Source organism: Oncorhynchus mykiss, chromosome 26, assembly GCF_013265735.2.
Source record: "Oncorhynchus mykiss isolate Arlee chromosome 26, USDA_OmykA_1.1, whole genome shotgun sequence".
Classification (NCBI taxonomy): Eukaryota; Metazoa; Chordata; class Actinopteri; order Salmoniformes; family Salmonidae; genus Oncorhynchus; species Oncorhynchus mykiss.
Genome location: NC_048590.1, coordinates 38608406 through 38623391, shown reverse-complemented (window position 1 = coordinate 38623391; position 14986 = coordinate 38608406). Strand labels below are relative to the sequence as shown.

Here is a 14986-nt window from a genome sequence, read left to right as displayed (position 1 = left end):
TTTATTTTACAACCAGATACTGAAGTTGTGAGAAGTGATCTGTGGAAGCTCTACAATAAAAAATAGTTGCCTCTCACTTGACCTTCCGTGTAACACAAGCCAAGACTTCCTGAATAAAAGTGGTGATTTTAAAACTCTAGTAGCCCTTTGGTTGTCTAAGAGCACCAACCACAGCCAACTCCATTCAGACAGAGGACAATTATACTGAATAGATGGAAAGTATGGATGTTAGCAGAGCCATATACAGTTGAAGTCAGAAGTTAACATACACCTTAGCCAAATACATTTAAACTCAGTTTTTCACAATTTCTGACATTTAATCCTAGTAATAATTCCCTGTTTTAGGTCAGTTAGGATCACCACTTTATTTTAAGAATGCGAAATGTCAGAATAATAGGAGAGAGAATTATTTATTTCAGCACATTCCCAGTGGGTCAGAAGTTAACACACTCAATTAGTATTTGGTAGCATTGCCTTTAAATTGTTTAACTTGGGTCAAACATTTTGGGTAGCCTTCCACAAGCTTCCCACAATAAGTTGGGTAAATTTTGGCCCATTCCTCCTGACAAAGCTGGTGTAACTGAGTCAGGTTTGTAGGCCTCTTTCTCACACACACCTTTTCAGTTCTGTCCACAAATGTTCTATGTGATTGAGGTCGGGCCTTTGTTATGGCCACTCCAATACCTTGACTTTGTTGTACTTTAGCCATTTTGCCACAACTTTGGAAGTATGCTTGGGGTCATTGTCCACTTGGAAGACCCATTTGGACCAAGCTTTAACTTCCTGACTGATATCTTGAGATGTTGCTTCAATATATCCACCTTATTTTGTGAAGTGCACCAGTCCCTCCTGCAGCAAAGCACCCCCACAACATGATGCAGCCACTCCTGTGCTTCACGGTTGGGATGGTGTTCTTCCGATTGCAAGCTTCCCCCTTTTTCCTCCAAACATAACGATGGTCATTATGGCCAAACAGTTCTATTTTTGTTCCATCAGACCAGAGGACATTTCTCCAAAAAGTATGATCTTTGTGGCTTCTTCCTTGCTGAGCGGTCTTTCAGGTTATGTTGATATAGGACTCGATTTACTGTAGATATAGATACTTTTGTACCCGTTTCCTCCAGCATCTTAACAAGATTCTTTGCTGTTGTTCTGGGATTGATTTGCACTTCTTGCACCAAAGTACGTTCATCTCTAGGAGACAGAAATCTTCTCCTTCTTGAGCTGTATGATGGCTGCGTGGTCCCATGGTGTTTATACTTGTGTACTATTGTTTGTACAGATGAACGTGATACCTTCAGGCGTTTGGAAATTGCTCCCAAGGATGAACTGGACTTGTCGAGGTCTACAATTTATTTTCTGAGGTCTTGGCTGATTTCTTTTGATTTTCCCATGATGTCAAGCAAAGAGACACCGAGTTTGGAGGTAGGCCTTGAACTACATCCACAGGTACACCTCCAATTGACTCAAATTATGTCAATTAGCCAATCAGAAGCTTCTAAAGCCATGAAATCATTTTCTGGAATTTTCCAAGCTGTTTAAAGGCACAGTCAACTTAGTGTACGTAAACTTCTGACCCACTGGAATTGTGATACAGTGAAATATAAGTGAAAGAATCTGTCTGTAAACAATTGTTGGGAAAATTACTTGTGTCATGCACAAAGTAGATGTCCTAAACGACTTCTCAAAACTATAGTTTGTGAACAAGAAATTTGTGGAGTGGTTGAAAAACTAGTTTTAAGGACTCCAACCTAAGTGTATGTAAACTTCTGACTTCAACTGTCCATACACATAGCAAAGCCTTTTATAGAGATATTCAGTTATGGCCAAAAGTTTTGAGAATGACACGAATATACATTTTTACAAAGTCTGCTGCCTCAGTTTGTATGATGGCAATTTGCATATAATCCAGAATATTATGAAGAGTGATCAGATGAACTCTGTCCCTCTGAACTGAATCCACCCAAAAACATTTCCACTGCATTTCAGCTCGGCCACAAAAGGACCAGCTGACATCATGTCAGTGATTCTCTCATTAACACAGGTGTGAGTGTTGACGAGGACAAGGCTGGAGATCACTCTGTCATGCTGATTAAGTTCGAATAACAGACTGGAAGCTTCAGAAGGAGGGTGGTGCTTGGAATCATTGTTCTTCCTCTGTCAATCATGGTTACCTGCAAGGAAACAAGTGCCGTCATCATTGCTTTGCAAAAAGGGCTTCACGGGCAACGATATTGCTGCCAGTAAGATTGCACCTAAATCAACCATTTATCGGATCATCAAGAACTTCAATGAGAGCGGTTCAATTGCTGTGAAGGCGGCTTCAGGGCGCCCAAGAAAGTCCAGCAAGCGCCAGGACCGTCTCCTAAAGTTGATTCAGCTGTAGGATCGGGGCACCACCAATATAGAGCTTGCTCAGGAATCGCAGCAGGCAAGATGTGAGTGCATCTGCACGCACAGTGAGGCAAAATACTTTTGGAGGACGGCCTGGTGTCAAGAAGGGCAGCAAAGAAGCCACTTCTCTCCAGGAAAAACATCAGGGACAGACTGATATTCTGCAAAAGGTACAGGGATTGGACTACTGAGGACTGGGGTAAAGTCATTTTCTCTGATGAATCTCCTTTCCGATTGCTTGGGGTATCCGGAATAAAGCTTGTCCAGAGAAGACAAGGTGAGCGCTACCATCAGTCCTGTGTCATGCCAACAGTAAAACATCAAGAGACATGTGTGGAGTTGCTTCTCAGCCAAGGGAGTGGGCTCACTCACAATTCTGCCTAGAACACAGCCATGAATAAAGAATGGCACCAACACGTCCTCTGAGAGCAACTTCTCCCACCCATCCAGGAACAGTTTGGTGACAAACAATGCCTTTCCAAGCATGATGGAGCACCTTGCCATGAGGCAAAAGTGATAACTAAGTGGCTCAGGGAACAAAACATCAATTTTGGCCAGGAATGGCCAGGAAACTCCCCAGACCTTAATCCCATTGAGAACTTGTGGTCAATCCTCAAGAGGCGGGTGGACAAACAAAACCCCACAAATTCTGACAAACTCCAAGCATTGATTATGCAAGAATGGGCTGCCATCAGTCAGGATGTGGCCCAGAAGTTAATTGACAACATGCCAGGGCAGATTGCAGAGGTCTTGAAAAAGAAGGGTCAACACTGCAAATATTGACTCTTTGCATCAACTTCATGTAATTATCAATAAAAGCCTTTGACACTTATGACATGCTTGTAATTATACTTCAGTATTCAATAGTAACATCTGACAAAAATATCTAAAGACACTGAAGCAGCAAATGTTGTGGAAATTAATATTTGTGTCATTCTCAAAAATTTTGTCCACGACTGTACAGTAGCTTCATTCCTATATGGCTCTGCACGTTATTGTACTGAAGTCCCCCACTCACCTGGGCTAGCCTCTGCTGGCTCTCTGAGTCACCGGGAGAGACCAGGGCCTGCTTGGCCTCATGGATCAGCATGGCCGAGCCTTCCATAACATCACAGGCTGAATCCAACATGGACGCCGCTGCCTGAGGGTTGGTGGTAGAGGCTGCCACGCCCCGAGCTGCCTGGGCTAGAGTCTTCAGGGCCTGGGCCGTCTCTCTGGCTGCTAACCCTGGAGGTAAATATACAAATGGTGAGTAGGGGTTGGAATGCTACAAATAAAGAAGAGTTAAGGAAGTAGCTCCCTACTGCCGCACGGCAAGCTCTCTCTCCACTGCCGCACGGCAAGCTCTCTCTCCACTGCCGCACGGCAAGCTCTCTCTCCACTGCCGCACGGCAAGCTCTCTCTCCACTGCCGCATGGCAAGCTCTCTCTCCACTGCCGCACGGCAAGCTCTCTCTCCACTGCCGCACGGCAAGCTCTCTCTCCACTGCCGCACGGCAAGCTCTCTCTCCACTGCCCGCACGGCAAGCTCTCTCTCTACTGCCACACGGCAAGCGGTACCGATGCACCAAGTCTGGAACCAACAGGACCCCCAAACATCCACATACATTCAGAAGATTGAATTAAGCCTTAATAAATGCATTTTATGACCTCCGATATCCATAGCCCTCTCATGTTGACAGTGTGCTATACCAGGTAGCAAGAGCCTCTGGTTTAGTTTCATAAGGTCTAAACTATGACTACCTCAACAAGGGAATGCAACATTTCAGCTTCAACACAACACATTGGGGAAGAATCTAGTAAATTGAATCAGCTTGCATTACCCCATTCATCTAGACAAGATTACTGAAGGAATGTCACATCTATTGAAGTAGGGGAAGGATTTCTTCTGTTTTAGTCTTTGTGCTACTTTCCAGAGAGTAAAGGTTGAATCTAATCTACTATTGACCTTGAAGCATCAAATATGTTGAAGTTTTCAGTAGTAACAGTAAAATCTGTAGTCAAAAGTGAAATATACTATTATAGACATCCTGGTGGTGCTATGGAGTTTGCTATTTAGCAGTATTTCTCTAATTAGAATGGGAGCCCCAGGGCAGTAGTACAGTACCTGTGTAGTGTTCATTGCCCTGTGCAGCACAGGTGAGCAGCTGAGCCATGGAGGATCCCACAGACTTGGAGGTGCTGCCCAGGTCCTGAGCACACTTCTCCATCTGCAGAGAGAACAGCACACAGTACATCAGACACCCAGACAAACAGACTCAGCAATGGATGAAAGAGTAATCAGTAGAAGTAATGAGACGTTGATTAATTCAATGAATCAGATTTCCCTGACCGATTCTCCAGGTAGTGGTTTCAGCTGCATGTCTATGGCAGCCATCTTGGCGTCTTGGAGCTCAGTCTTCAGAGTCTGGACGGCTGTGAGAGCTGACTGGATCTCCATGGGGCCGCAGGCTTCGTGGGCCTAAAGAGCACAAGGAGAGAGCAGACCATTGAATTAGTCATTCTAGACTGACAGTTTTTATCCCATCTGAGCTGGTATTTAGTGTCCTAGTCTATCAGAAGCTGGCTAGTCCTAACAGGGGATAGGTACCCTCACAAAGTGACAGAGGTGAGCGACAGGTATGACTTAAGTGTGTGTGTGTGTGTATATATGTACCTTCTGTGCTACGGTTCTGAGCTCTGCCAGGCTGGTGGCCAGGTTTTTGGCACACTGTCCCAGCTGCATAGCAGCGGCCTGGTCCATCACCGTGGGAACAGACGACTTCGCTGATGTCACCATCTTACTGCCAGGCTGTCATGACAGAAACAGGAATGTCAAATTCATCCCAAGAAGATGTTTTGGACCAGAGAATATAAGTCTTTCTTTGAATCTATTATGACTACAAAACCCAGCCTTACCCAAGTATTAGACATCATCATCAATAATATATCTTTATAAGCTTTCAAGCACACACACACACACACACACACACACCACACACGTCAGCACTGTACAATATATTGAGATCCCTTCATTCAATATGTGGAGAGATTAGGAGCCAGACTGGCACTGGTGGAGCACCTGTAGGAAGTTCTGACTGGTGATGATGAGGGCTAGCTGGGTAGTGAGGTCTTCAGGCTGGGCCTGGCTGCCCCTTACCCCCTGAACCAGCTGGGGAATGTGGTCTGCAATGGCCTAGTGAGCCGCACACATACATAAACAGTCAACACACATACAGTATTCAACCACAGTTTCTATATAGCTGTAGCACCTATATAGCTGTATATAGCTGTAGCACCTACTGTATAACTACAGTAGGCATAGAAATTGTTCAATGCAAGCAACTGGCAATGTCCCCTGGCATTAAGAGACTTATCCCCAGTACCTTGCAGCTCTGCACCAATTGCTGGTGAGCGGCGGTGTTCTTGTTGGAGGCTGCTGCATTCTGGGAGGCAGCGATGGTCTGGGTGGCTGCAGCTGCAGCTTGCTTGGCGGCATTCTGTTGGAATGTCACACACGTCAGGCATGTTTAGAATCACTGCCTCGACGAATCAAAACACACACAAGATGCCTCTCAAATGGCACCCCATTCCCTTTATAGTGCACTTATTTTTACCAGGAGGCCCATGGTCAAAATAACCGTACTAAAGGGAATAGAGTGCCATTTGGGAGGCAGACAGTCTCCGTTTAGAGCCAGGGTTCCTCGGGTCAGAGATCAAATATTTGTCGTGCCATCTTTAATGTCGGGCAGTAGGGTTCAAACCATCTCCTGATTTGGTATTTTATTTGGATCCCCATTAGCTGTTGTGAGAGCCTCTGACCCACTCAAAACATAAACAATACAGAACATTAACAGACAAGAACAGCTCAAGGACATATCAAGACATACACGCACAAACTATCTAGGTCAAATAGGGAAGGTGTTGCTTTATTGGTTTTTTGAAACCAGGTTTGCTGTTCATTTGAGCAGTATGAGTTGGAACGCAGTTCCATACAATAATGGCTCTATATAATACTGTACGCTTTCTTGAATCGGATCTGGATTTGGGGACTGAAAAGACCCATGGTGGCATGCCTGGTGGGGTAAGTGTGTGTGTCAGAGCTCTGTGTAAGTTGACGATGCAAACCATCTGGGATTTACAACACGTTTCTTATAAAAAGAAGTGATGCAGTCAGTCTCTCCTCAACTCTTAGCCAAGAGAGTCTAACATGGATAGTACTTATATCCTCCTTCTGATTACAATAAAAAGCAAGGTGTGCCTCTGTTCTGGGCCAGCGGCAGATTATCTTGGTCTTTTCTTTTAGCACTGGACCACACAATAATCAAGGTAAGACAAAACTAAACTAGAGCTTTTTGGAGTGTGGTGTCTAAAAAAGCAGAGCATCTCTTTATTATTACGGCCAGACCTATCCCCATCTCTTTATTACGGACAGACCTCTCCCCATCTCTTTATTACGGACAGACCTCTCCCCATTTCTTTATTACGGACAGACCTCTCCCCATTTCTTTATTACGGACAGACCTCTCCCCTTCTCTTTATTACGGACAGACCTCTCCCCATTTCTTTATTACGGACAGACCTCTCCCCATTTCTTTATTACGGACAGACCTCTCCCCTTCTCTTTATTACGGACAGACCTCTCCCCATTATTACGGACAGACCTCTCCCCATTTCTTTATTACGGACAGACCTCTCCCCATTTCTTTATTACGGACAGACCTCTCCCCATCTCTTTATTACGGACAGACCTCTCCCCATCTCTTTATTACGGACAGACCTCTCCCCATCTCTTTATTACGGACAGACCTCTCCCCATTTCTTTATTACGGACAGACCTCTCCCCATCTCTTTATTACGGACAGACCTCTCCCCATTTCTTTATTACGGACAGACCTCTCCCCTTCTCTTTATTACAGACAGACCTCTCCCCATCTCTTTATTACGGACAGACCTCTCCCCATTTCTTTATTACGGACAGACCTCTCCCCATCTCTTTATTACGGACAGACCTCTCCCCATTTCTTTATTACGGACAGACCTCTCCCCATCTCTTTATTACGGACAGACCTCTCCCCATCTCTTTATTACGGACAGACCTCTCCCCTTCTCTTTATTACGGACAGACCTCTCCCCATTTCTTTATTACGGACAGACCTCTCCCCATTTCTTTATTACGGACAGACCTCTCCCCATTATTACGGACAGACCTCTCCCCATTTCTTTATTACGGACAGACCTCTCCCCATTTCTTTATTACAGACAGACCTCTCCCCATTTCTTTATTACAGACAGACCTCTCCCCTTCTCTTTATTACAGACAGACCTCTCCCCTTCTCTTTATTACGGACAGACCTCTCCCCATTACTTTATTACGGACAGACCTCTCCCCATCTCTTTATTACGGACAGACCTCTCCCCTTCTCTTTATTACAGACAGACCTCTCCCCATCTCTTTATTACGGACAGACCTCTCCCCATTTCTTTATTACGGACAGACCTCTCCCCATCTCTTTATTACGGACAGACCTCTCCCCATTTTTACAACCATTGCACCTATATGTTTTGACCATGACAGTTTACAATCTAAGGTAGCATCAAGTAATTTAGTCTCCTCAACTTGTTAAACAACCACACCATTCATTACCAGGTTCAGCTGAGGTCTAGAACTTAGGGAATGAGTTGTACCAAATACAATGCTCTTAGCTTTAGGACCAGTTTATTACTGGCCACCAATTATAAAACAGACTGCAACTCTTTGTTAAGGGTTTCAGTGAATTAATTAGCTGTGGTTGCCGATGTGTATATGGTTGAATCATCAGCATACATGGACAAATATGCTTTTGTTTAATGCCAGTGGCAGGTCATTGGTAAAAAATATAAAAGAGTAGAGGGCCTAGAGAGCTGCCCTGCGGTACACCTCACTTTACATGTTTGACAGAGAAGCTTCCATTAAATAAAACCCTTTGAATTATATTAGATAGATGGCTCTGAATCCACGATATGGCAGAGATTGAAAAGCCACAACACAAGTTCTCTCAGCAACAGGTTATGGTCAATACTATCAAAGGCTGCACTGAAATCTAACAGTACCGCTCCCACAATCTTCTTATAAAACAATCATCAGTCATTTGTGTCAGTGCAGTACATGTTGAATGCCCTTCTCTATAAGCATGCTGAAAGTCTGTTGTTAATTTGTTTATAGAGAAATAGCACTGTATTTGGTCAAACCATTTTTTCCAACAGTTTGCTAAGAGCTGGCAGCAAGTTGATAGGTCTGCTGTTAGAACCAGTAAAGGCCGCTTTATGTGATCGATACATGGACAATCTTGTTTAGGGCTGTGGCGGTCACAAAATTTTGTCAGCCGGTGACTGTCAAGCAAATAACTGCCGGTCTCAAGGTAACTGACCATTAATTAACAAACACATTTAGCATCTCCTGGCTTCCACACATAGCCTACAAGCCATTTTAAAAAGTCTAATAAATCCATGTAATATAGCCTACCCCTTCACAATAAATCCATTATTTATTTTAGACAGGTCTAAAGAAGCATGATAAGAAAATAGAGTCTATTTCAGAAGAAAAGAATAGCATACTCGGAGTTGTCCTTATGTTAGGTCCTGATGTGGCTATGCCAAATGGCTGTGGGCTACACTACTTAATTTAGCAGATACGATTTGATTATAATTCTGTGGCATTATTTTATAGTATGAAGAATACAATTGAACAAAGCTGAATAAAATATAAATATTTTCTCCAAAACAATTTATTTGAGGGAGTGAGCACATGCGCACACAACCTATTCTGTGTTGAGCGGTTAACAAAGAAATAGGTACTCCTATATGCGTAATTTAGATGTATTAATGTAACTTTAGTTGTTCTACAAACAGTGGGCTATGTTTATGTTTTGACTTTTAATACATTGTAAGGCTGCATGATGAGACTAATGATGATTTGAAAAACTCTCGAAAGGCATGAGCTCGGCTTTGTTTTTGCACAGGCTGTACACACGCCAATAGTCTCTCATTCACAATTTGACAAGCACTTGATAATGCCTCGAATTTCAGTGGCATCCCCTTCGTGGCCGTAATGCACCCTAAAAAAATCCATGCCTTTTGCAGTGCTGCGTTTTGCCCTTCTTCCTGAGTGTGCAACACAATCCGAAGCATCTCTCACTCACACGGCTCTCTGTCATATCCAGTTCCGAGGTGCATATTGAAGATATTGAAAGAACTGTCCACATTTACTTTTCATCAGCCAACAAGATGAGTAGGCCTAACGAACAGCAAAAGCACTAGCCTATATCAATCTACTATCTCCCATAGTGCAAAAGTCGACCTATTCTATTCTGTGTGAGAAATAAATATTCCATGAATCAGTCAGTGTGTGTAAGTGAGTCTGTGTGTGCTGCGGGGTTGAAGCTACAAACCCATAGGCTTGGCTCTCTCATCCCTTCCAGGGTTTTGGGAAGGAGGGTGGATAGCGAGCATTGTCATAGCGGATGTAAGCAATGTCCCCACCCACTCTGGCAGCTTTCATGGCCAAGATAAGTTAATTCCTCTTCTGGTGCACAGCTTCAGGATAGTCCTCATTGAGGAAGGTACACGTTCCTCTCAAGTTCTTGGCTCTTTCCAGAACAGCTACCTTGTCCTTTTTTAAAATTTTATTTTTAATTTCTGCTTCATTTAACAAGTTAGGCTAGTTGAGAACAAGTTCTCATTTACAACTGAGACCTGGCCAAGATAGAGCTAAGCAGTGCCACACAAACAGAGTTACACATGGGATAAACAAACGTACAGTCAATAACACAATAGAAAAGTCTATATACAGTGTGTGCAATAAACCTCAAGAACTTGACCACTACGGGCCTGTCACCTGGGCCGGTGGTGGGCTTTCCAGTTCTGTGGGCGCGCTCCAACTCAATCTTCTTGGAGTCCATCTTCAGTTTCTCCGAGATCATTTCCCTCACTTTGTCCTCAGACTCCATCCAGGTCGCATGTGGCGATTCTGCAATTACGTCCACAACCATGTTGTTCAACCTTGATTGTCCCTCGAGATAATTTGTTCTCCGTCAATGTTATCATGGATTCATACACAGAACTGATGTCCTCTCTCAATGACTTACAGACTGCTGTCATCTTGCCCTTCTCCTGTTTAAACTCATCGAGCTGACCCTGGGAGAACTGCAAACTGTTCTTCAGGTCCTGGACCTCTCTGGTCAGGTCATCCATTATTTTATTAGTTTCAGTCCACCAGTATTTGGACAAAACACTACAAGCCATTTTCTTGTTGTTGAAACTGCATGTAGAATTTTTGGGTTGTTGTTGTTCATACACCTGTGACAGAGACACACCACTGTCCTCAACAGTACTCCTGCCAGCTTTGGTCTTTGTCATGGTACCTAGCAACGTAGGTTACGCTGTTACTCCTCGCAGTTCCAGATAGGGCAGGTTGCAGGGAAGATTGAAAACAACAAACAGCAGGGATCTAGACAGCCACAAGCCTGGGACAATCTGTGATCCCAGCCACGGGCTGCGTTCAAGCCCTCAAGAAAACCCTACTAGCTTGATAGGCAGCTAGCAAACAGCTACACCAAATACAGTGCCTTGCGAAAGTATTCGGCCCCCTTGAACTTTGCGACCTTTTGCCACATTTCAGGCTTCAAACATAAAGATATAAAACTTTCCTCCTTGCAAAACAGCTCGAGCTCAGTGAGGTTGGAGAGCATTTGTGAACAGCAGTTTTCAGTTCTTTCCACAGATTCTCGATTGGATTCAGGTCTGGACTTTGACTTGGCCATTCTAACACCTGGATATGTTTATTTTTGAACCATTCCATTGTAGATTTTGCTTTATGTTTTGGATCATTGTCTTGTTGGAAGACAAATCTCCGTCCCAGTCTCAGGTCTTTTGCAGACTCCATCAGGTTTTCTTCCAGAATGGTCCTGTATTTGGCTCCATCCATCTTCCCATCAATTTTAACCATCTTCCCTGTCCCTGCTGAAGAAAAGCAGGTCCAAACCATGATGCTGCCACCACCATGTTTGACAGTGGGGATGGTGTGTTCAGCTGTGTTGCTTTTACGCCAAACATAACGTTTTGCATTGTTGCCAAAAAGTTCAATTTTGGTTTCATCTGACCAGAGCACCTTCTTCCACATGTTTGGTGTGTCTCCCAGGTGGCTTGTGGCAAACTTTAAACGACACGTTTTATGGATATCTTTAAGAAATGGCTTTCTTCTTGCCACTCTTCCATAAAGGCCAGATTTGTGCAATATACTGATTGTTGTCCTATGGACAGAGTCTCCCACCTCAGCTGTAGATCTCTGCAGTTCATCCAGAGTGATCATGGGCCTCTTGGCTGCATCTCTGATCAGTCTTCTCCTTGTATGAGCTAAAAGTTTAGAGGGACGGCCAGGTCTTGGTAGATTTGCAGTGGTCTGATACTCCTTCCATTTCAATATTATCGCTTGCACAGTGCTCCTTGGGATGTTTAAAGCTTGGGAAATCTTTTTGTATCCAAATCCGGCTTCTCCAAATTCTCCAAAATCCAAATTCTTCACAACAGTATCTCGGACCTGCCTGGTGTGTTCCTTGTTCTTCATGATGCTCTCTGCGCTTTTGGCGGACCTCTGAGACTATCACAGTGCAGGTGCATTTATACGGAGACTTGATTACACACAGGTGGATTGTATTTATCATCATTAGTCATTTAGGTCAACATTGGATCATTCAGAGATCCTCACTGAACTTCTGGAGAGAGTTTGCTGCACTGAAAGTAAAGGGGCTGAATAATTTTGCACGCCCAATTTTTCAGTTTTTGATTTGTTAAAATAGTTTGAAATATCCAATAAATGTCGTTCCACTTCATGATTGTGTCCCACTTGTTGTTGATTCTTCACCAAAAAATACAGTTTTATATCTTTATGTTTGAAGCCTGAAATATGGCAAAAGGTCGCAAAGTTCAAGGGGGCCGAATACTTTCGCAAGGCACTGTAGCTCCTCCGAAACGGTCTTGGTCGGCAGGATCACTGGACAGAGAGTAGCAGACCCAGCAACTGATGCCAACTGCGTCTCGGGATCCAAACTCAAAAAAGATAGCTAGATACTAAGAAACTTTTTAACACACTTTCAAAACACCAAACCGAGCTCACCCTCATATGTAAAATGCTCCTTTTACATTTCAGTGGCTAGTAGGATGACGATTGAAGAATGATACTGGATGGTCTCTACTTTCATATGAAGGAAAACCTACAAGGACTTCTCAGAATGTAAACAGGAAGGGAAAGGAAGTTTCTATAACAGTTGAATGTACCCAGAGTACACTGTAGCTCTCCAAACACACTCAGTAATGTCCTGTACTGTATATAACTGTTCTTGCATGGTTTACATCAACAGTTGGAAATAATAGCTCTGGAAATGTAATCACCTCTGCACGTTAACCTAAAGCCCAAAATAATACAGCATATCAAAAAGACTATTTCTAGACTTTCACTCAAAGCCTGTTGTTTTCCATGCGACTGACAATGTGGTGTGTATGTAGAGCAAGAGCTATGATGAGGCGACACAAGTGGAAGTGCCTGCTTACTCAGCCCCAGAGCCATATACAGAGTTTGGCAAACCCATTAATGGGACGCCACCTTAGCACCAAACTCGCGGAGCCACCCATAGGTATACTGTACATATATGGCTCTGCCCAGTCTAGCTCAGACTCATCCAACTGACCTCTAGCCTGTTAATGAGCTTCTTCTTCATGGCGTTCTGAGCTGCAGCGTTGGTGGCCACGCGCAACCCCTCAGCCGCCTCCCTCAGTCTCTGCTGCTGGTCCTCGTTCTCTGGGTATGCCGCTGCGCCCTGTTACACACACACACACACACACCTCATCCATCATTAAACTGGAGCAGATGGAGATGCATCCAGGGAAAGTGCTAGAGTCCAACTGTAATCATGTCCGTTTGTAATGACAGCAGCTCTTCGTCTATCTATCAACATCTTGTTTATGAGGAAACATCAAGATTCCTTTTCATTACCTCCTCCTCTGGCTCCAGCTCTCTTTACCTCTCTCTGTCTCTCCAGCTGTCTCTGATTGTACGTGACTGGGTTCAGTTCACACAAACCAATATCCCTAAGAGCCTCTGTGCGTCCTATTGTTGAGGGAATGAAGAGAATCTAGAGCCTAAGCCTCCATGCCATTTAGTTAATTAAGCAGCCAGGCGCTTCCCTCACCTGCTGCTGAATGTAACCCTCCACAGTACATTACAGCAGCCATCTTATATCTCTCTAATACACACACACACTAAAAACATACCACGCACAGCCCCAAGGTGATGTTTATAGTAAGCCCAGACTAATGTGAATAGACATTACAGTTCTAATTCCTCAAGAGTAGAGGGGAATAATGTGATTGACTGTTGAAATGCAAAACAGTTTTTTTCATAAAAGTGTGTCATGTTAGCCAGCCCAGTACAGGCTATCATTGATACTATTCGCTGCTTCCTGTACACCAGGTTAACTGTCACTTATGTGTGATCAGAAATTGTCACTGAAGGGAAAACCAATCGTATCCTAATAATAAAAGGGATTGGAAATGAAAACACAGTAGTGTCCGAAATTAAACCACATGGCTAATGTCCAGATTTCTCAGCACACAGCTTTGAGAGAAAGCCAAACGAAGAGCTGCCATCTTCTGTGGAGTCCCCACTACTGACACAATCCTTTCTCCATGCCTCAGCAAAACCATCTCTACCCTCAATCAATCAATTATAGGACGCTTATATTAGCCTCGTATAATATATATTTTTTGTGCATATCCCCCCCCCCCCCCCCCCCCCCCGAGACCCTGGGTTACAACCTGGGATCAGCCAATGTTGACGGCAACCCTGGAGCAATTAGGGTTAAGTACCTTGCTCAACGGCAGATTGACAGATTTTTCACTTTTGGTTACCTGCCCAACACTAACTGCTAGGCTACCTGCAACTAGGGGTAGTGCTATAGTGCTGAATACAGCCCCCTTTCTGACAGTTACCAAGGAAACAGTGGCTGGGCAAATCCATCACTGATAGTGATAAAGATAGCTGCTATAATGTGATTAATGTGGAATCAAAAGCATCTAACCAGCTGTAAGATATGGCCCCATTTAGCATTCATGATGGCAGGGACATTAATGCTTGTCTGTAAGGCTGAGGAGCAGATGAAGAATCAAGTGGACTGCCTGAATAAAAGTAGACTGATATTTAACTAGACAACCAGGAAGCACCCAAATAGCAGTGGAAAAAGCTCTGGTTTGAATGAATGTAAACAAATGCAATACAACCCCATTTGGATAACCATATAAAACATACATGAAATGCATGTCAATGTAAATTGTAAATAATAATTTGTTAACTGACTTGCCTAGTTAAATAAAGGTTCAATAAAAAACAAAATAAAAACACTGGCAGCTCTGTGAATTACAACCTGTAGTTTTTTTAGAGAAAGTATGACATAGAAAGGGTTAAGACTAGCCAAATTCTTTCAGACCCCATAGCGATGCCTGTCCTCCTCCAGTCAGTGAGAACCGCTCAGTCTCTTGGTCTCTGGGTGGTGTTTAAATAGGAAGGCCACCATAGCTGGACA

The 14986-nt window shown here is 43.7% G+C and overlaps 1 protein-coding gene across 4 annotated transcripts in view; it reads right to left on the bottom strand.

Moving 5' to 3' along the window:
- The window catches only part of LOC110526625 (talin-2), a 142011-nt gene that overhangs the window by 35376 nt on the left and 91649 nt on the right, over positions 1-14986 (bottom strand). For all 4 annotated transcript variants that reach the window (XM_036964203.1, XM_036964205.1, XM_036964206.1 and 1 more), the window contains 7 exons: positions 13097-13225; positions 5759-5872; positions 5455-5568; positions 5050-5184; positions 4726-4854; positions 4501-4603; positions 3413-3621 (listed from right to left, as the gene is read on the bottom strand). In XM_036964203.1, coding sequence (XP_036820098.1) covers positions 3413-3621; positions 4501-4603; positions 4726-4854; positions 5050-5184; positions 5455-5568; positions 5759-5872; positions 13097-13225 — 933 coding nt within the window. The remainder of the gene's footprint in view (positions 1-3412; positions 3622-4500; positions 4604-4725; positions 4855-5049; positions 5185-5454; positions 5569-5758; positions 5873-13096; positions 13226-14986) is intronic.